Below are 22,910 nucleotides of genomic sequence, written 5' to 3'. Positions count from 1 at the left end.
AAAAAAAATAGCATGAATTTCTCTGAAGGTATTCTACTGAACTGTGAATTTCCATTATGAATTTCTAGGTGCTTACTCCACTTAAATATGGATTGGAGGAGCATTTAATGCATGGTCTCTAGTTCCAAAAAGTGATACTCAATCTGAAAGCTTCCCATCTCAGAAGGGGAATGGAGAATGCAGCCAGAAAACACAGGCAGTTTGGCAAAACAGGAAAAAATACAGTTTTACTTATGAAGGCTGGATATATTCAATAAAATTTTTGTGAGCTCTAGGGACCACTACAACATTATAAATGGAACAATATAAATGGAGCAAGGCTAAGTCGAGCAAAGAAGTTCCTTCATCAATTTGATTGGTGAAATACAATGAATGTGTTCTAGTATCAAAGGCAGTTTAAAATGATGAGTATTAAGGGTTAGAAATTGCTGGCCCTTTGTGGGAATAGCCACTTGGCTGTATCTGAAAGAGGTGAAGAAATAATGAGAAAATCGTATGTTTTATAGGGGCATTATTCCTCTACCACTGTTTTTCATGTGAAACAGTAAAAGGCCCAGCAGCTTTATAGTGAATAAATCAAGAGAGGAGATAAAAGATGTTTCCTCTTGCTGGTTCTTATTTTGTTATCACTGATCTAGCATGCAGCTAATATTTGAGTCAATATGGAAGCCCTGCACACAAGTATTGCGATTTTTTTAATCCAGAAGCAAATATATTGGAAATTTGATATATCACTGTGCTAAAACTCAAATTATTTTTTTCACATGCTTACTTGTGTGCATGTGCATATATATGTGTATGTATGTATGTATATTTCTTTACATACAGTCCCACAAAGACACAGAAACAAGTATAGACATATATGCTTGATAGGAGCAGTCCTAAGGACTTTTCCATGCAGCAGCCTGCAGGGAGCAATGAAAACAGCAATATGCACCTCTCATCATGTTGTTCAACATGTCTGTGTGTAACAAAGCATATCTGAATATTCACACTTCCGTCTGTTAGCTAATATTAACTGCAAGTCCAATGGCTCATAAAATAGGGCTTCTGTGCTTCTTGTGTGAAAAATGTGTGGCTTTCTGTAATGCAGAAACGTGAAAATTATATTTCAGAAGTCTAAAGTTCTTTGGAAATAGCCACCCATTAAAACTGTGAAGCAGAGGTTGAAATTTGATGGAATCCTTAGCTAAACTAGGAGTTGGGAAAGATTGGGTTTTATTATGGACTGTATTTCTATATAACTCCAAAATCCTGCCCAAAACCACTGAATGCTTACCTGGACCATATAATCATGTAGCGTACCCCAGAATGGGATGGAAAATTTGTCATATCTATCTTTTGGTAATATAGTGTAAAAAACAGTTTTATCTGGCAAATAGAAAAAAAGAGTAAAAAAACCCCAAGAAAGCAGCTATATTCTATGCTCTTTAACACCTTGAAAAAGGAAGATTCCAAAGAGGAAGGCATCAAAATGTCAAAACAGAAGACTTTGAAGGTTTTTAATGCCTTTCTGGTTCAGGTTCTGTGGTAGAGGTTGTTCTAATCAATTGTAAACAGGACTTGCCTTTTGTAAAGTGTTTGGCAGAAGACTTTGGAGTTTCTCTGATGGTACCCGTGGCTACAGAGTTTTTGCTAGGAACAGGCTGAAGTGGCAAAACCAGCTTGACACAAACTCCACTGAACTCTTGCTCTGTGGCAGGGTTCCTCCACCTCTTCCATTTATAGGTTCTGTTTGCTGTATGTTAAAATTTATTTCCTCATTCAGCACATAAAATCCGTCAGAAATAAGAGAGGTTTCTGTCAGTGGAAGTCATAGTGACTTTCCTCCTCTGCAAGGTTGAATGGCTTTGGGTATGTTCAGTGCTTCTGGCTATTTCTCTCTATTTTAGCCAAGTCCCTTTTGAAAAAGAGACATAAAATTCCATCATCACCAGCCCATAAATGTCCTTGTATGTTTCTTTTTCCCTACAGTGGGGTTATGATTTCCCCACTCTGTGCTGAAAATCAGGGTTGATTAAACTTTGGCTGCACTGTGTTAAAGTGACTTAGGCTTTCATGTTGACTCAGCCTGGACCAGACAGTGAAATGCAAAGAACTGCTTGTGGACGTGTAGTTGTGGGGAATGTATCTCCACTGGCAGCTCCAAGGCCTGGAGAATGAGGATTAAAAAGTCAGGTGTACTGTTGATATCTAAGAGAAGACAATGCATTGAATTCCTTCATTGTTTATGGCAGGTGACAGCACATTTACAGAAATAGAAGGGAAAAGTTTTGTGTGGAAGGGAAGCAAATAGTTCTTTTCATGTGTTGTTTCCCAGATGCTAAACTGTCCCAAACAGATGTTCTAAGAGCCTGTCAAAATTTCCTAATTCCTCCTTGTCTTATTCCTAATGAGATATTTTCAGACAAACTCTTTCTTGCATTGAATGTGCTATGTGGAGTCTGTACAGGTGGATGCCATCCAGTAAAGTTTTGGCCTATCATAAAGACAACAGACAACTTGAACCCTGTGTGCAGTGGGGAGATGAAGGCACGTGTTCCATACAGCAGGATGGGCTGGGTCAGCAATAGCAGTTGAAAGAACAAACCTTTGTGTTCAACTCTGCTGGGGTTTCTCATGTAGGAGATGCTCAGAGGCAGCCTGGTCTGTGTATTTCATACAAAGTTCTCAGGGGCTGCCCACTGCCCTAAAAATAGTAGAAAATGTAAGTATGAATTTACAGCTCAGAATTTTCAATTCTGTATCTTTTTACTTTTGTTCTTGCAGTTGTAATGCTACTTTCTTACATTTTGTCAAAGAAAACAGAAGATTCCTCCTCTGATACCAAGCCCTTACAATTCCCTTAGATATTTTTCTGTCTCCCAACATTGCTTTTTTTCTTTCTGGAGTAACGAGGTTGAAAATTTTTCAGTTTAGCTTGTTATGGATTGATCAGTCTGGGCATAATTGAATGCTTGATATCAGTGTAAGATGAGCCTGAAATAACCAGAGATCATTTTAAAAGATTTTATGGTAAGGACAGATTATGATTTTGTTATAAGCTCCATGCTGGCTCATTAGTCAGAAGCAATCAGTAAGTGTGAGGAAGGAGGAGTGTGAATTCCTGAGCATGCACTGGTTTTGGATAAGTCTGTTCTTCACATCACTTAGACAAAGATCAAAGGGCTGAGCAGCCCAATCCTCAGTGACATTTTGCACAGTGCTGCAGCCAGCAGACCTGGCTGGATCAGGCAGCTCCATGGCAAGAAGCAGCAGATCCAGACCATCAGCTTGGGGGCAAGGCAGTCTTGCTGTGATCTATGCAGCAGATTTATGAAGCAGCTTTCTGCGTAGGTCGTAGTTCAGATATTATATATGATTTTATTTATATAGCACATTACACTATGTTTGCTCTCCTGGGTAAGCTGTCATTGGATGAGGCAGGGTGTGAATTAGTGAGCATCATGATCCAATATCATTGGAAAGGCAACATAATTAATGTGTGTTGAAACAAAAGAGGGCAACGCTTCCCTGCATTTATTGGAAATCAAGGACATAAACATCAGAGTTACCATGGAATTGCTGATAGTCTGAGTTCATGGCCTGGTTTATGTCATGACATTAGTAACTAATCTTACAGCTGCATTATGAGTGCATCCTTGCTATTGTTTACAGTAGATTTATAAACTATCTAAATAGCAATTAAATATAATAGCTTTGTAGATTGTTTGTGGTTGTTCAGAAACCATTGTGCTAACACATTACTGTGATGCAGTGGCATTAATCTAGACAGAAGAAAAGTGGTGCTTCAGTGTTCTGTTTTTTCTGCTATGTCTGGCAGCTTGATTACTGCAAAAATAAAATTAACATATTGTAACTGACACCAGAAAAATGTAGTGTATGACATTGGGGTGTCTGTGCTTTGAGGTCTCCATGTCTCCTACTGATCAACAGCTACTTCCCCTCTCCCTTAATTACAACATAATCTAAATGTTTGAAAGCTTCCTCTGATAGAATCGTTGTGCAGGTCAATCACAACCTTTAGAAAATTGGTACCTTTAAGAATGAATATAGTTCTTATTGTTTACAAATATAATAATTCTGTTATTATCTATTATTTTGTTTCCACCTCATTTGCAATGGTGATGATTTTTGGAACATGGATCGTGTAAGGGCAGAGTTTTTTTTTTTGTCCACTGCCAAGCATTGCTCAGGTAGCTCGTGGTGCCCAGTACCTGCATAATTTAGTGCTCTGTGGGGCAAGAGCTGGAGCAAGTCACAGCTGAATGGCTCTGAAAATTTTGTACCAGTACAGATTGACCTGCAAAAGAAAAAAAAAAATCTGCAGAGAAGAGATCAGAGCCATTATGCACTCCTGGAGACTTGCAAAGCAGTTGTATTGCAAACTAGATCAGACATTGTAGCCTGCAATCCTGTCTGTGAGAGCTCACAATCTAAATAGACTACAGATATACTGTCAGTGAAAGGAATAGGAAACAAAGCTGCTTTGCAATACTATCCCATAAAACTTCCCTTGGAATTGTCATCCTCTAACATGTGTGATCTGTATAGAAAATTTGTAAGATGTGAGAAGAAAATAAAAGGCTTTTGGAAGAGATCTGTGTAATTGTAACTCACTAAGTCACTAAAGAATATTCTAACCTTCTAAAATTCACACCTATGAAAGCCTTATAGGCCAGTTTCCTGTGGTTTATATTATCTGAAATATAATAATTCTCTTTGGTTTTAGAAATGGCTGCTGTAAGAAAGACGTTAGCAGGATAATGAGTCCCAGCAGTGAAATGCATGATGAGTGTTTGGGGTGGTAGTTTGCCACCCTGCATATCACTTGCCTGTCAATGAGTAAGCGTCCTCTTCATTACCATAGAGCATCTTCCACAGCTGATTCCTGTGGGCAAGAAAGGCTGACACCAACCCTTGATTTTGCTCCTTTTCCAACAAAGAGCAAAGTACCTCCTAGAAATGTGGATTGTCCATGTGATTTTGTACACAATGTGTGTTCAGTTCACCTGTGTGGAGCAGTAAATTGACTCCTGATTTGGAAATACTCCAGAGCCTTGTCACAGGAAGGCTGGGGTGTACCTGTTGTCCTGACTGTGGGCACTTTGAGTGTCAGCAGAGTAAGGAGTCTCCAGCTGTAGATAAAAATGGGCCAAATGACATCACGCCCCCAGGTCAGCAGAAACCACAGGAAAACCCACCTCTTTCTGCTCCCAAATAGAGCCCTGAAGGATTTCTGTGGCTTTCTCCACCATGTGCTCTGTTACTCCTGGCCACAGAGGAGCTTCAATACAGGCCAGAAGGTTTGGATTGCCATCATGGAACTTCTAGCTTGGGACAGCAAACAGCTGTTCCTGTCTAACACTGTGTGCCCAGTCCTTCTGGATATTTTCTTCCCCAAATGAGAATTTATCTTTTCTGTGAAAGGTGAAAAAAAAAAAGAAAAAATAGCGATTACACTGTTGTTGTGTTGGCACACAAAACATATAATCTTAACTACACCTTGTTTTTCAGCAGGAATCTCCCTCAAGTAAATAAGATTTTGGCAAGGAAAAAGGGCAGGAAGGGGTGCTCATCTTCTGTAACAGTGGGTATAATAATGGTCTGACAATCTCAGTTTAAGTTTCTGAGTCCCAGGAGTATTGTAAGTGAAATCACAGATGACAAGAAAATGTTTGCTCAGTTTGGACTGGAAGAGAGCAGATATTACACTGTGACTAAAAACAACATAATCTCAGTGGCTCTCAGAAAAAAAATTGTCTATCAGAACTTTGAAGGATGCTGAATAGTGGTAGAGAAAATGCCAAGCCAGGTATTCATTTGAAAGCTATTGCATTGATAGATCCTTTGGATGTTTTGCAGTATTTTTTTAATTGGTGAAAACTAATTGTAAATTTCTGAAGTGGAGCTATTTCTATAATTTTTCAGATCTCTGAACCAGAAGATAGAAACAAATACTTTAAATCCTTGAATGAAAACCAAACTTGCTACCTTAACAGCAGCTGTTGAAAGGTAGCAAGTTTGGCAACCAAATTATCTCTATGTGGATGCAAGGCTTTGATTTTAATTTCTTCCAGCAATCCAAAGTTAGTTCTAATATTTCTTACAAGTCAAAGGAACTTACAAATCAATGGATATCTGCATTTTTCCATAATTTTGGTGAAAGCAACAGTAGGAATTGAGACCACATTTTTAGAATAAAAATTACTTTAAAATAATTCTAAAATTATTTCATTTATTATGCCACTTATTAATTTCTTCTGTGCAAGACCATTTTTTGTGCTGGGCTTTCCATATGTTCTAGAAAAAAAGGGCATCAACTCTTTGGATACATAATATATATGTGTGCATACATGTTATCATGCAGTATAAACTTAGCACTGCCCCTGAAACTGGAGAAGTTGTGATTTAATCCCTGAAGAGCAAAGTACAATATTTGCAGGGCAACTATGAAAATATTCTTTATTTGACTTAGTTCTGCTCATGAATAGCTGATATTATTTGTATTAATGGTTGTTAGTGAAAAAACATATTTCATGTGGAAATCTTAGTGAATGATTTTGTTGCAGACAGGTTATGAATGTTATGAAAGAAAAGTCTTATAAAATATAGATTAGGCCCTGCTACTTCAGCTAAACTAACAATAGCTTACAAGTTCCCATACAAAAACATCTTGAAAATGGGAATTCATTAGCACAACAATCTATTCCTAGGGTGAAAAACAAGCACACCTGTATAAACAACACGATCTGTCCCATGAGAATCAGTAGAAAAAAGATGTAAACTAACTAAAAATACAAAAGTTTGATAAATGTGCAAAATACCATGTACTCACCAATGAACTAACTGTAAATGTATTGTCAACCAAGAGATATAACAGTGATAATAATGCTAATTTAAACAGTGATAATAATGCTAATCTAACTTCTAATAATTCTATAGAATGTAACATATACATTAAAGATTGAGCTTTTCCTGCATGAAGAAAATGTAGTTTTAGCTAACTTATTACAACATGATCTGACTGGGGAGCAGCTGGACTTGGCCCTGGCTAATGTACAGTAAGACAGGAGACAGAACAAATGGTGAGAGGCAAGCCCAGATGGAAAAGCATCTTGAAGCTTTTGAAGAATCAATTATGCAGCTAATTGGCTGGCAGTGTCACCAGGAGAGGTGGGATTGTGCAGAATGCTGAGGAATCAGCAGGTTTGGCGGGGCCTGTGCTGAGGCGCAGCCATTGCGTGCGCGCTGGGCCGGGCGGGCCGTGTGGGACACGGGGTGGCTGCCGCTGGTTTCTGCAGCAGAAATGTCCTCAGCCCCTGCAGAGAGCCACAAGTGGAGCTCAGCTCTGTGTTCCATGGAGTGCTGGGCTCTGAGCTCGCTGTGCTGGCCACAGAGCTGTGTGTCCCTGCTGAGCTGGCACAGGAATGCAGCCAGGGCTGGGCTGCCTGAGGAGGCCATGGGGCGATGTCTGGCTGCCTCCTCAGAGGCCGAGGTGCGATGTCTTCAGCGCTGTCATTAGCAGGAGTTCGCCGGCTGAAGCATGTCCTGAATGCCTGGAGGTCTCCCTCTGGGCATAATCAGAAATTTCTTAGTCTTGTCATAGCTCATATTTTCAGTGTGAAAAGTAGGAAAGACTGTCACGTTCTCTGGGGTATTCAGTGGGAGTGCTGAAGTTGTTCCAGATTGGAGTATTTATTTGTCTGTTATTGGTCCGAGATTCTGTGGAAGAATCTGATGATTTTTATGCATCACAGGTAGAACTCTCACCTGTGCCAGTGCTTGTTGCACAGATTTTTTTTTCTATACCAAAGATTTATAGATACAGGTGACTTCTTTGTTTCCAGCTGCATCTGCTCTGTAGCTTTAGAGTTTGGTTGGCACTTTCCTTGAACAAGGCATTCATCCTGATGAATCCATGTAATGGTGAACAATACCTGTAGCCACAGTCCACAATTTCTTTCCTTCCATAGTGTTCTGGTCCCCAACCAGCCTCTGGAGGAAGAACCTTCTTCTAATACCCACCTAAACCTGCCCTGGCACAACTTCAGCCTGTTCTCTTGCATCCTGTCACTGCACAGAACTGTTCAATGTCTGCCCCTCTTCTTCCCCTCACACAGAAGCTGTAGCTGCAGTGAGGTCTTCTCTCAGTCTCCTCTTCTCCAGGCTGAACAGAGCAGCTTTGCTTTTCTTCCACCTAAAAAATCTGGTCTTTAGAGTGACCTGCAGCAGCTCTGGACAAGCTTCTGCTGCTGCCCAGCTGGAGCAGAACAGGCTCGTGCTGTCACTGAAACGCTGCCCTGCAGTCACAGGGGGGATTCAGTGTGGATCAGCCATGCTGGAGGCTTCAGTGGAGCACCAAAAGGGAAAAAGTGGAGTATTTTTCTGTAATTTAGCAGCTTTTCTCTGCCTGTAGTGTTTGAAATGATTAAAGACACACGGGGGGCCTCTCCAGCTACTGTCACTAGGTTTGCTGTTCAGCTGGGGCATGGATGTCTCTGTTTTCACAGCTGCCTGCCATCTGCAGCTAACTTGGACTGGGTGCTCTGCTCCAGACCTCAGCCTGAAAGCAAATCCTGTAATTGTGAAACATGCTGCAAACAGTAAATAAGTGTTTTGGAAAGAATTCTATTAGAAGAAGGTTTATGAAAAAATGGTTTAGAGGATGCCAGATGTGGAAGAATGTGATTTGTGCTGAGGATTAGTGCTGAGGTAGAATATTAGAGGAAGCAGGGCCTCAAATTCTTCACAGTCATTAATTGGAAAATACTTAATAAAATAATTAAGGAATTTCTGTGGGGTTTTTCTCCATTTTGTTTAAGACTTGATGTGCAAAATCTCTAAGAAACCACAAAGTCACATAATTTTGAAGGTAGTAGATTTTCACATTTATCCAAATTTACAGCAGTATTAGCTGAGGGTCTCAGCTAAAAATTGCTTTAAATGTTTTAAGAATACTAATGAAAGATGGATAGAAGAGAAAAGTTTAAAAAACATGTAATAATAATTTCCACATACAATAGCATATCCTGGTTCCACTTTATGCCTTTTTCAATTTACTTTCTTATCATTATACCTGAAAGCATTGAAAGCTTTTTGGGCACAAAGCTACTGATGTATTCTTGAGAATACCTGTCTGATACACAGTTAGCAACTCCTTTTTTAGCAGTTTGGGAAGATTCAGGAGTTGCAGTCAACATTTTAGTACTTGTGATGTAGTAAATAGACCCAAGTGTATGCTAAGAAAAGCCTTTTACTATTACTTGCTCCCATATACCTGAGTGGAGAGAGATGAGCAAGGGAAATCTTGGTTTATGTGATGTTGCTCAAAACTCAATATACAATGTGATGAATTATGTCCTCTTCCTGGAAAATTTTGGGCACATCTTCAGTTCTACTTGCTGAAGTCAGGTAAGGCACATGTGTTTGCAAGACTGTGCTCCAAGGATTTGTTTGGTTTTGTTTGTTCTGATCAATTATTCTTATCCCAGGGTCATGATTTGTTATCTACTTTGCAGTGCTGGAGAGTTTCAGTCTCTCTTATAGGAAAAGTAGCTGAGTTCTCTCCTAGCCACTTTCTTTCTCTTTTACTCAATTTTGAAAACCAAATTGTAGCTCATAAGTTCAACTTCCAGGTATTCTGGTACTGCAAGTAATCAGCAGGAGTAGCTGCCTTTTAAAAAATAAAAATGTTCATCTAGTCTCTGTGGTTTTGAAAAAAAAAAAGATTAGAAGTAAATTTTGGTGTAGCATAAAGTAGAATTATAAGGAGGTTTCATCAGAAAGATCTCAGCCGTTGTGCAGGGAGGGGAGGGCATGGCATTTAAGAGATTCCCTTCCTCTGGGGTGGAATTTTTTTGCATGTTTCAGCTGAGGAATAGTTCCATTTCTACTCTTAGTTTGTGGGCTCTTGATAATTCACATAAAATAAAGCCAGTGTCTGTTTTCCTCCTAAAGCCACTTCGCATTTGACACCACCTTTAGCTGCTGGCTGTTTTATCTGCAAGGACAAGGTGAAAGCAAGAAGGATCTACTCATAATCTTGAAAAGAGAATTAATTTCAAGGGGTGACCCATTAAAATTTCAGAGCTATGTGTAAGGTAGATTTGTATCATATAAATACTATACTGGGAAGAAGAATTCACAGTGAGTCTGCCTTTTGGAAATGCCTTTCTTGGCTGCAGAGTGATGGGAGATTGGGCTCTGTGGGTGCTCAGAGTACTTGTGCTTAATTGAATCCACTGCTTGCATTCACTGACAGAGAAGTGAGAGCCTCTCAGCCCGTGACTAAGTAGCCTTCACAGTAATGTTACCATTCCTGTTGCACCTCTGCTGCCTGTTTTGCTGCAAAAAACAACATTTTAACTCCCAAGTCCTTATTTCCAAGTGGTGAATGGGTTAAATAGTTACAGATGAGCCCTTTGGCATGGTCAGGGGTGGGTGGAGGGGAATGCAGGCAGCCCTGGGTGCAGGGGTCAGGCTGTGTCACTGTAGGAAGGGTGCATTTCTGTCAGGGCAAACAGCAGCCCAGGGGTTTCCTCTGGAAAATGGCGCCTCCTGAAATACAACACAAATTCAAAATTACAGATGAGATTAAATGCCTAACCATAATGCTGAATCTTTCTAAGATGGTTTACAGGCAGGGAAAATAGATCTTTTGGAATGGTCCAGACACTTAGTGCAGAGCCATACTTGCCAGAGCTCCAACCCCTCATCCATGCAGTTTAGTTGTGTTGAGGAGCATTAATGGTTGTATTTCATAAATGTTCTGCAAAGGAACATGAATTCTTAATGTTAAATTCAGTAATCAGTGAGCTCAAGGCTTGCTAGGGACAGAGCTGCTGTGTGACTTTGAAGCATTTCAAGAACTTTAAAATGTTCAAGTAGGTACATTCAAGAAAAAAAATGGGGGTTTGGAGCAGCTTTCAAAGTTGAAGCAGGTTCAAAGTTGTGTCAGGAGTGACAAGGAAAGGGGAAAATTTGGATGATAGAGTAGACTAAGACTGTGAGGATGTTCAGAGGGTCACTGACAACTGGTTTGGGATGGAGACAAAGCTGTTTTATGAAATGAATGGGGAATAAAGATGATACCGCCACAATCAGTGGCACAACACTGAGTATCCTTCAGAGATATTTACTTAGCTGGGATCTGTCAAATGGAATTAGCAATGCCTGATAAGTAGTAATAACAGGATTAAAAGCCTTCTCAGGGTTAAAAACCTTCTCAGGGTTCAGTCATAAAACAAGTAATTCTTAATCCTGTACTTTGTCACCGATCATTTGAAATGAAAGTTTTCACTGCAGAGACAAGACAGTGTGGATATCTTCACAATTAAGAACACTAACAGCCTGAAAAGGGAGGAGAGAAGCAAAAATCATACTCCTGATCCTCAAAAATTAATTAGATTTTTTTAATTAAAGAAGATTAAATAAAATACAGTAATTTGACCAAGCAGGCTTTTTTGGTAACCTCTTGAAAGCTGCTGTTTAAATAAAAAGAGATGGTCAGCTCTCAATAAGAAGTTGCTTCATAGGAAGCAATAGTCATAAGAGTGGTTCCCTACTTAATCTACCTGTAATGGAGTATGATAGCAATAGTTTTATTTGACATAAACAACAAACACTTGGTTAAATTATTTTATAAGCAGTTAAACATGCCTTGGTTTTGCTTGTATTAATTTCTTTTATGTTAGAAATAAAAGTGCATTTTTGGTGTGGAAATACACATTACAGGAAATTCTTGTTGATGTTATTTCAAAAGCATCCAGCATTTGATACATCTAGGGTTCTCTCATGCTTGTTTTCTTTTGCTGTTGATGTTGAGTGATACATCAGCTTCCCAGAAATTCTCTGTACTAATATAAAGCTCAGTACATTTTGGATTGTTCAAATTGGTTCATCTATTTTTGCTTCAGATTTGAGCTCACTGCTAAGCTTTGATATCTGTCCATAAAGGACTTACTTCCAAGTCACCCTCTGCTCCCAGTAATGGTTAAAATCATTGCATTGCTTATGGTATGTAAAAACCCTCAGCTTTATAGCTTTCTGCAGCAGAAATCATGAAGTGGCTACTCCTAAAAATCATTAGTTTGGGGACTCATAGAGAAACCTATTTCAGATGGTAATTTAGAAGCAAAGGGAACAGCAGTGATAGTGATAATAAAACTTTGCTCTTTGGTTAGTATTTTCCCATAAGTCGTGTATTATGGAAGTATGAGAGAATGATAAATGAATCAGGCTTTTTAAATAGTCTTTGGTGGAAATATATTTAGTTCCTGTTACACTCCCTGAGACACTGTATATCATCAGTGTACAGTGCTGAAATGGTGTAACAGAAACTTCAGTGGCATTTGGCTTCTTTAGTCCTGTCACAGATGCATTTCTCAGTGTGAATTGAGGTGGTGCATAATCTTGCTGTTGCTTTGATTTTGGTGTTAAGCTGTGCAAGTGCACACATGGCCATTATGATTTATTGCACTTTGTCATGGAACCTGGAGCTCAGCCTCACAAAATGAGTGAACTTGATACCCTTTGCAACAAAGTGAGCAGGGAAAGAAGAGCAGACAAGGCTAATGAGTGGCAGTGAAGAAGGTAAAAGGGTGATGAGGAGCCCAGACTTGAAAAATAAAGGGCATTTATATAGTACACTTGAGGTAAAACATTGGTGTGTCAGTCAGAAGTCATCAGCAAGCTGAGAAAAGCAGGCTGCTATTTGTTTTTGCTTTTCTAATGTGTTCTCACACCCTGATATAAAGCTGTAACTTATATTTATGATGTATGGACTGTGCTGTATGTCCTTGCAGAAGTGTGTCTCATTTCACAGTTAGAAAACCAGATGAAAATTTCTTTATTCATTCAGCTGTTCATAAAACTTGTCTCCTGTATGATTTTGAAGAATGTAATAATATTTTTTAACATGAATAGGAATATTTCAACTGGAAAGACAATTTCAAAAGAAGGATTTGGTTGCCATAAGTACTAAAAGTTTGTTTCGTTTGTCCAATTTTATAATAAAATGGAATATGAAGACAATGTTGGTGCAAACTCATGCTGAATTATTCTGTAGACTGTTCTGAGCTGGAGGAAATTATGTATTCATTGCTGAACATTCAGATATATCTACCAAAATGTTGGTTTTCTCTCCATCTCTCTTACCTCATCCAGATTTATATATTTGAAAATAATATCTACTATCAGCCTGATGTAAAGAGCAGCTCATTGCGCCTGACATCCTCAGGAAAAGAAGGAATTATTTTTAATGGAATTACAGACTGGCTATATGAAGGTAAGCTGGACAAATATATCTGTTTACAAAAACAGATGCAAGGTCCTTGCACAGACCCAACAGCACAATCTGTTCATTCCAGAAAATGCTCAGGGTGGGTTTGTTCCTTTCCCTTCTTGTTTTCCTGCAAGATTGCCTTTGTATCTGCTCATTCTTTGTATTGGCTGCTGGTTGCATATAGCGGTGTTTTCTGAGACAGAAGCATTCATTTCAAACTAGAATGTGGCAAATGAGCTCTTGATAGCATGCAAAAGTGAGCAGGGAAAAGGCTCAGTTGGCTGCTTTTAGGAACAACAGTGATGATCCATTTGCAGTTAAAACATCCCCACAGAAAAAGGCGCCCAGATTTTAGTGGGGGGATAGCTCAGTCTGTCTCCTGCAGCCAGTACCACAGAATGTTTCTCTCTGCACCCAAAATGCTTTTAACATAATGATAAATTTAAGAGAAAAAAAATTAAAAAGGGAGCAGATTATCTAGCTTGGTATAACAGCTTAAAATTATTACAGATTTCAGCTCCTCTTTCTATGAGACTCATATATTCGATAGATAAATAGCTTGGTGTTAATTTACCTGAGGTATAGAATTTCTTGTGTGAAGAATTTTTTTTAGGAATGGTGTTAATGCCGTACAGCATGGAACTTCACCTTAAAAATGATCTATCCACACCTCCTGGCATTGCAGTAGTTGTGGGCAAACAGCTCACTGTGGGTTTTTTTCCCCAAATCTCTGCCCAAGTGAACTCCGAAGTTAAAATGGTAATCTGCATCCCTCAGTCTGTATCTGATAGCTACCCACTTCCAAGGTTTCCATGTGTTTTGAAATCTTTTAACGTGGCAGCACTTTTCAAAACAAAAGAAAATTTTGTTTTGAAGATTATTAAGTGCATATAAAATTATATTGCATTTTTTAAATGCAATATAATTTTATATGCACTTAATAATCTTAAAATCTTACATGACAGCATGCAGATTGAAGAATTTAAGGAGATATAGTTTATCAAAGTTGATGTAATATATCAAGTTTTTGCTAAAACAAAGTGAAGTTAATAAGAGTTAATAATAATAAATTAATAAGAAATTAATAAAAGTCAAAGAGTCACAGGTAGAAGAAGGAAAAGTTGTTTCATTTGGGACTGGAAAATTTCTGAGGTGCTGTGGGAGATGATCCCAAAGCTTTCCTCATGAATCATGTCCTAAAGCCTTCTTTCAGTGAAGAAGCCTTCTTTGCTCATTATTTTCCAAGTCTTTTAATCTGCAGGCAGGCAGTGAGCTCTTCTCAACTCTGAACACCATGGAAGTCAGGGTGAGGCTGCACATGCTGGAGAACCCCAGTGTCTGCTGTCACAGGAACTCACTGCTCCTTTCCCATTAACCTAGAGCACTGCTCCACTTTCAGCAGTGTTTTAACAGCATCAGAAGCTGAGCAGGCTGGAGATTTTCCAGGTGAAGTTGAGAGGTTTTCAGTTGAATTGAGCACTCTTCCTCCTTTGTCCTCATTTGTTTCTTTTATCTTTTCATGAGATTGTTATTAGCATTTTTCCTTACAAACCATTTGGGAATAGCTTTCCTTTGTGTGAATAACCTTGTGTAAATGCAAACAGTAATATTTTAAAGCAAACATAATTGTGGTTTTCTGCTATCTGATATTCACCATTCATTCTCTGCTCTTCTCTTGTGTAAAAGGTTTTAGTTATCCAGCCAGGGAGAGAAGCATGACCCAGAATATATGACTTTAAATATATAGGTCCCAGCTTCATTTCACCTCAACTTAGATAATTCAACCCATTAAGCTGCTTCAGAACCCTCAGAATCCAATTAGCAACTTGGAGAGTCTCTATTGCCAGTTTAAGTAGTTTTGTTAGGTAAGCTCTCCAATTAGGTATGCAGTCAGGCCTTTTTCCTTAGTACACTATTCTCAATTAGTTTTCCAGCCGAATTCTTCAGATTTAAATAAAAAATCCTAACTAAGCAGGTTAACATATCAAATACATAATGAAAATTCTAAGTGTTTTCACAAGTGGAAGCAGAAGACTGGTACAGGGAGAATTCAAAATTGCTCAGGAGCTGCTGGGATTCCAGGAGTTTGGGTTCTGTGCCTGTGGTTGCTTCTGGTTTGTTTCTTTTGACTGTGATATACAATGACAATAAATGTAAGAAAGTATTGAGTGACATTCTTGGAGAATAGGATTCATTTGGAAAGCAAATAAAATTTGGATTAAAAAAAAGTTTGGCTCAGATTTTCAGAGTGTTTCACTCCAGAAGAACGGAACTTCCCAAAAATTAAAGCTTCCCACTAGACTGAGACAAGAAAATCATAATATTGCACTCCAGTATTGATTACATAAATATGACTGTGTGAAGATCTGCATGTTATCAGGTGCCACAACTCAGAGAAATCAGATATACTGAAGTTCTATATTAAGAGGAGAAGAAAAAAATTGGCAATCACAAAAGATACCCCAAACCCCTAGATTATTTTAAATTATTTAAAATTTAAGTAAACACACGTACTGGAATGCAATAGAACTAAGCATATGTCAGTAGCAATCATCTTTCACATTTAGATGGTTTATTGATGTTAGTGGAAGTATGCATTTGAGGAAAATGCTCCTTCAATGTTCCTTGTTATCCAACCATTCAAGGCAAGATGATGTGAAATTACTGAAATTACAGCAGGCACATTTCAGGTTGGCACAGGGAGAACAATTTGGTGCCAGCTGAACAAGCTGGACGCTGTGTGTGAATTTTTTCATGGAGCCTAAGGAAATCTGGTTTTGCAGAGGAACTTCTCCACTCCCACATTGCCCACTGGTGGTCTCCAGATGGGGAAAGACTGGCCTTCCTGACCATCAATGACTCTCTGGTGCCCAACATGGTCATTCCCAGGTTCACGGGAGGTCTGTATCCAAAGGGAAAGCAGTATCCATATCCTAAGGTAAGATAAGTGGGAATGCACCCCCCACCTCCTCCTCTGTGTTCACTCATAATGTCCACTCATGTGGAAAGAGTTTTTCCAGACAGTAACAGAGGCTGGTTTTGTTCATGATGCTTTTGAGGAAATAATAATTTATTTCTTTTTTTTCAGTAGATTATAATACCTGAAAAGAAACTGTTGGGTGAGGGGACAGCAGAGAAACTAATTTAAGTAATTTCATCACTGATATTTGGCTTGGTAAAATCAATCCAGCACCTCAGAGAGAAGGATAAAGCATTTGAAGGACTGTCTAGGAAAAAGATCCAGCCCCAGCTGCTCTGGAGTGAGACACTCTGTGTGCAGAGCTCAGGGCAAGTTCCTTCGCAGATACAGAGATCCCAGTAGATTGTGCTGTTGTTAATAAATGTGACAGACTGGCATTGAATAAGATAAGCCACAGTAACATATTTTCATGGCCATCAAAAAGAGAAAAAAATTTAGAACTGTCAGTGTTTTAGAAGATTTAGAGAAGATTTTTTTAGATTTGTTTTGGAAAGTGAAAGAACAGCCCCCACAGGGATAATGCCTGAAATAATTTCTCATTTTCTGGGGATGTTCTGGTGAGGTGCCTCCAGATCTGCTGTTTTGATCTTCCAGCTGATCAGTTTATTCATCTCTTGCACAAAGTGTCTGGGTTCCTTTCTGACATGTCCACCTATATGGTACTCATCTGGCATTTCAGGGGAAGTTTATTGGGAGCTTTAGAAAATATTCCTGTTACCTTGCTATTCTTCTACCGCTTTTTGGTGAGGAACCTTTATTCTTGATGGCTGAACAGTTAGACTGTACCAGGTACTATGAAACAATAATAGACATTATATAAATAGAATATGTTTGTGTGCTGAAATAATACTCTGAAATAATGAAACAACAGAAATTTTAGGGATAGTTTATATTACTTGCATTGGCAAAATGCCTCGAGTGACAGAGCAAAGAATAAAATAAGGAATATTTTTAAATCAGCTTTGTAAATGAGCAAGGAATAATATTATTTCATTAGCAATTCAGCATAAAAGTGATACACAATACTACTTCAGTAATCTCATTAATGAAGAAACATTATCTTTATTTAATGTCTCCATTTAATACAAATTTAGTTCCTCGTTAAACATCATTAATTGGTAATGAAGCTGGTGGTGTAGCAACAGAGATTACAAAAAAGATTTGGCCTTTATTATAGAGTGCAACCATCAGAGAAAATTATAACTAGGATTAAAAATAAAATTAAACACACGTGTTTTTGTGAGCACTGGAACATGCTTAACTATGTCTGTGTACATGTCGTACACATAGACTATATTCTTTAAAAAAAAGGTTTTAAACCTTTTTTTTTTTTTCCTAGCAGTGTTATAAACACACAAATGCCACTCTCTTGTCCTCCATAGCACTCAGAAATGAGTGGATACAGCATTTGGACTTTATTTGGAGATAAGCCCAAACAGGAATTTTTAACAGGAATTTGGAGGGTGTATTTCAGCCTGTGAAGAGCCAAGTATACAACTTTGTCATATACAGTAGTAAATCTGTAGAATCAGTGATTTTTACCTTTTCCTTCCAGTATTAAATGGCTCAGCCCCATTGAGGAACACACTTCATGCTTTGTGTCCCAAGGGTGTTATATAGTGTAATTCCTGTGACATGAAACTGAAACTTGGGGATAGCATAGGGCAGGGATGTGGGACCAGTAGCACCTCCTTGCAGCCCTCCAGAGCCTCTCTTCTTCATCTCAGGAACATCCCTTAGCAACAAGCCATGTTACAGGAGAAGGATGTTTCCCACCTCCCTGTAGACCCTCAAGATTTATCAGACTCTTCCCAGTGGGTATCTATCAAACTGCCATGTTATTCCTCCTTAGCCACAAGAAGCATTTTGTTTCCCTGGGAGCTGGCCTGCCAAAGCAGCTGGCTCCTGGTGCAGCCCAGAAATTGAGAGTTTCAGCTCAGCAACCAAGGGAAGGAAGACCAAGGGAAAATGGTAAAGAAAAAGTGAGGTGAGAGAGGAGGAATGCTATCCAAGACTGAGGTAGTGCAGCTTTTCAGAAGAAGGAACAACAGCATCTGAAAAGGGCTTAGCTGGAGGCTGCATTTACCTGTAGATTTAGGAACTGGCTGTGTTTTTGTAGCTGACTGCACTGAAGTGGGCAAAGCCTCCTTCTAGTGCTGGTCACTTGCTCTGCACAGGAAGGTGTTCCATCAGTAAAGGGTGGTGAAAGAATCACTCAATACTTCATATCTTTATCTGTGTGATTCGTATGGCTATGAAATTAATTTTTCAAATTTAAGATACTTGAGCTTTAATAACTTTTCATTATTATAAAGATACTGAATTATTTTAACAACTAAGTCTCTTTAGCTGTCACTTATTCAGTGCCTCTAAGTCTCCTATTTCTTTTTTTCTTTTCCAAAGGCAGGTCAAACAAACCCCACAGTAAAGCTGTTTGTAGTTAATCTTTATGGACCAGCACATACCCTGGAACTGATGCCACCTGACAGCTTTAAGTCAAGGTATATAATTTCATGGTGAAATGTTTTATGGTAATTGTTCCCAAAACAATCAGGATGTTAACAGTGGCCACTTATTCACAACTGGTACAAACAATCTTAGGCTGGTGAAGCTCTCTTCTACATAAATTGAAGTGCTCTAATTTATTGCAGGAATAATTTAATAGTGAATTATGCCTTGCAATTATTAGTGTCAACTGGAATGCTTACTGATTGTAACTTTTGTGTTAGTAAGAGAAATTATTTTGAATGAGTTGAGCATTTTGAATTATTTTCTGTCTATTGATGGGCCACTACTGAAAAACATAATAAAATCTGCTGCTGCTTGCTAACCCTTCATTAATTTAAACAGTGCTGTAAGATCTGAAAGAGATTTTTTTGCCATCAAATCAGCATCTTCACTCTCCTTAATGACATTAAAGTTGAACTTTAAGTGTCAGAAGGAGCAAAGAAGCTAAGCAAAAAAGCAATGTGTAAGAGAAGATCCCCAAGATAAAGATAATCTTGAAAATGTTGTTCAGATGTTATGGTTTCACTTCAGGGTTTTCAGATTCATTCTGCCTCCTCAGCAGATGGAAAGTAATAGTAGACTCAAATATAAATGTTAGTGTCTTAAAACTTTCTTTGTCTTCTTGAAACTGAAGCCAAATCTCTGGAGCATCTTTGCCAGTTCTTGATAAAGATATTGTTTTTGTTCATTTGATGAAAATTCTAGCTTGCTAGTGCATGGGAATGAGCAAATCTATTTAATCTAGGGAAAAAAGTTAGTTTCTTCTTCATTTTAACTATTAAGGTATAATTTCCATGCAGTAAAACTTAGAAAGATTGTATATTTGTTATCTATTTTTACTGTAAATTGTGAATTTGACTCAGGATTTCAGTAACAGTCTTCACACTGGTCATCAACCCATATATGTCCATATATCAATATATATGGCGATATGAACAATGTGCTTTAAACAGGCTTTTCCAGAGTGAAAATCTTTGAAGTTTACAATGATTGGGAGTTTTTGGTTTTTTTTTTCCTAAAGTATAGCTTTTATTAGTAAAAGTAGCAGCTACCTTTAGAAGTCATTTTATTTCATTGTGTTTCTAACCCTTTCATTATGGAGTTATTAGTAAATAGGTCATGGGAGTATTACAGAATTAAATTGAATGGTTCATTATTACATATAGTTTTAAGGTCAGAAACATTTTTAGAAATAGTTATAGGTTATTTATTAAACTATTTTTAGAAGTAGTTATACAGGTCATAGCCATCTGCTGTTATGGAGAGATTCACTCCTGTACAGAGAAACCACAGAAATGGGAAGGGAGGGACAAAGGGAAGGGGAAAGAGGTTCTGTTAGTTAACCACAAAAAGTAACATTCAGATTCTCAACTTTTCCCAAATTGTGTCTGGTTTAGGACCTTTGAAGACATAAAACTGTTTCCCTGATTTTTAGGCATCTGGGAACTTGATGTAAGATTGAATAAATTCAATTAAAAACTCAATTAATAAATTCAATGAAAAATTAATTTTCTTCTTTTAGGGATCCTGTTAAGGTGCTTGGTAATATTTCCCTAGTCCTGTTCAGGCTATTCTGATATAGAGATAGGATAACACTTGTAAATTTTACTCCTGAAAGTTTCATTCTGCAGAAAAATTTACCACCTGCTATGCACTGTTAATGCCACAAAAAGACTAACAATCTTCCTTCAGATACATGGTTGTATTTCATGCAATTACTCTTTCCCCCTTGTTGCTTCCATTTCATGTGTACAGTTATGTTTTCTTCAGTGAAAAACATCTTTAAGATTTTACTTCAGTCCTTTGTCCAGAATGCAATTAGTTTTTCCTCTTGGAAGTGGGGTTGTGAGGAAGCTGGAGGTGTGTACAATAGAGCCTGAGAAGCTTGGGGAACCAAACTGATTGCTCTCCTGCTTGTGTCACCTGGTGTAATGGTAGATCTTGTTTTACTTGATCATACATTTTTTGCCTTTCAGTAAGATTAAACATCTGTTAAAGCAAAAAAAAAGAAAAAAAGTTAAATATTAGACTCAGAACACACTTCAAGTCCCCATTTCTATTTATCATTCTGGTATCCAGATGTGGAAATACCTGTTTTACTAGAAGTAATGTATGAAAGCCAAGGGAATCTGCATGCTGGGTTGCTCAGGTGTGTTCTGCAAACCCAGCACCAGGCTGGGTGAAGCTGCAGTTCTCTCCAGTCTCCTACCTCTCCTGTGTGCAGCTTTGCTGCTGGTGCTGCTCAGAATCTCTGATCTAGCAAGGAGCCTTTTGAATGCATAATTAAAAGCCTGTTGTCAAAGAGTAATGAGATCCCTATCAGTAATAGATTAAAAGCCTAATTATATTCAAGCTAAGCCCCTTGTTTTAAAGGGGGTCTGAGTTTTTTCCAGACAAGCTGACTCCACTGTTGCACATAACTCAGCTGGGCTGTGAGAGCTGCCAGCAGGGGAGCAGGGAAGGAAATAGCTGGGCAGGGATGACAGAGTGCAACAGGTCTTCTCTTAACATCCCCAGCCTGACAGCCCAGCAGCATCTTGGGAGGAGGGAGGCAAATCCTCCATAGCACAAGCCCAAGGGAAGCCCATGTGCTCAGCCAGGGCTGTTGAGGGACAGACCATTTGGCTGATACTATGAGCTGTTTGTTAAAACAGAAACAGGAACATATTGATAGTGAAGGGACCTCCCTTTTATCCAAAAGTCCTGTTATAAAAGATTCGTTATTTTATAATTTTGAAGTGGGCTCTAGCTGAACTCTAATATTATAAAACTTCTTTTTTTTTCTTTGGCAGTAGGACTGGATGATTTTGCAAAAATGTGTGTCATCTGAAGTTATTTGTTGTAGGAAAATACTGGCTTCTGTTGGAATTCAGTGCTTCTTTCTAAGCTGGCTGGAAAGTACACAGTTCATGTGTATTTGCAAGCATATGTCTCACAGTTGGTAAAGTTTGTCTATATATGCAAAAAAATTCCCAGGGGAACATCACACTGAAGGACTGAGCACTGAAGGACTGTAGGAACACAGATGCTGGACATTTGGGGTTATTTTCTTGATCCTTTAGTACTGGCAGTATCAGGCAGTACAAATTCAACATTTGAATGAATGGTATATATGGGGTTTTTTTTCCTGAAGTCTAATCTGAAATATCAATGATCTGAACATTGTATTTTCAAATGTTTTGCTTAGGGAATATTATATCACCATGGTGAAATGGATAAGCAACACCAAGGCTGTGGTGAGATGGTTAAACAGAGGTCAGAATATCTCCATCCTTACAGTTTGTGATACCACAACTGGAGCTTGTACCAGGGTAAGTTGTTTGGTTTTTGTGTTTTGTTTTGTTTTTTTTTTTCCCAAGGTCTCTTTTCAAGGTTTCTTCTGCATTTTGTTTTCATATTCAGAAAAAGATATTTGGAAATCAGTTTGCAGATGCAGTAGTTGCAAGCTGAATATAATTAGTCAACAGGGAGGAAATGGATGTGAGAAAATTCCAAATGTGGTGAAATGAGTTCATGCAGTTAGCAACTTTGAGTGACATTTTCAGAATTACTAAGCTTTGTTCATTCATTAGCTTCATTGGAAGCTGCAGTTGCTGAACATCATGTACTTGGGATATAGCTAGAGCAGTGACAAGCTTGTCCTCTGACAGATATTTTCAGCTGACTGGTTTCTCCTCTCTCCCCCCCACAGAGTTTCATTTTAGATTTTTCTGTCTCTCACAGCTTCCATACACTTAAGGAAAAAGTGTAAAATTCTTATAACTCCTTCAAATTTGATCACAGAATTAAATAACTTTAGAAAAAAAAAATTGAAAGGCACGGGATATTTCATTTTTGAATGTAAACCAAACTGAAATACATTTTTCTCTTTGAATCCAGACACATTCCACCCCTGGACCCAGACTTTGACTTCTGACACTCCTGCATTACATCTCCCCATTTTCTCAGTCAATCTTGCATCTTGAATGCATTTGGCTGCTTTCCCATTCTGAGTCACAATCTCTTCCCAGAACCAGCTAAAAGTATAAATATTTTCTGTCATTGCTGATATCAGTACCAACAGAGGCTCCAAAGGAGAGGCTATAATTTGGCAGTTTAAATGGTTATGAGTGATTAATGTTGGCCTCTGAGTCAAAA

General features: G+C 38.4%; 1 protein-coding gene across 2 annotated transcripts in view; it reads left to right on the top strand.

Annotated features, from left to right (window-relative positions):
• The window catches only part of DPP10 (dipeptidyl peptidase like 10), a 437,210-nt gene that overhangs the window by 381,821 nt on the left and 32,479 nt on the right, over nt 1-22,910 (top strand). For both annotated transcript variants that reach the window (XM_036386652.2, XM_036386651.2), the window contains exons 8-11: nt 13,168-13,288; nt 16,069-16,223; nt 18,669-18,766; nt 21,961-22,084. In XM_036386652.2, coding sequence (XP_036242545.1) covers nt 13,168-13,288; nt 16,069-16,223; nt 18,669-18,766; nt 21,961-22,084 — 498 coding nt within the window. The remainder of the gene's footprint in view (nt 1-13,167; nt 13,289-16,068; nt 16,224-18,668; nt 18,767-21,960; nt 22,085-22,910) is intronic.

This window comes from Molothrus ater, chromosome 7, assembly GCF_012460135.2.
Source record: "Molothrus ater isolate BHLD 08-10-18 breed brown headed cowbird chromosome 7, BPBGC_Mater_1.1, whole genome shotgun sequence".
NCBI classification, from domain to species: domain Eukaryota; kingdom Metazoa; phylum Chordata; class Aves; order Passeriformes; family Icteridae; genus Molothrus; species Molothrus ater.
The sequence above is the reverse complement of the archived record's forward strand: the minus strand, read 5'-3'. Positions and strand labels throughout refer to the sequence as shown.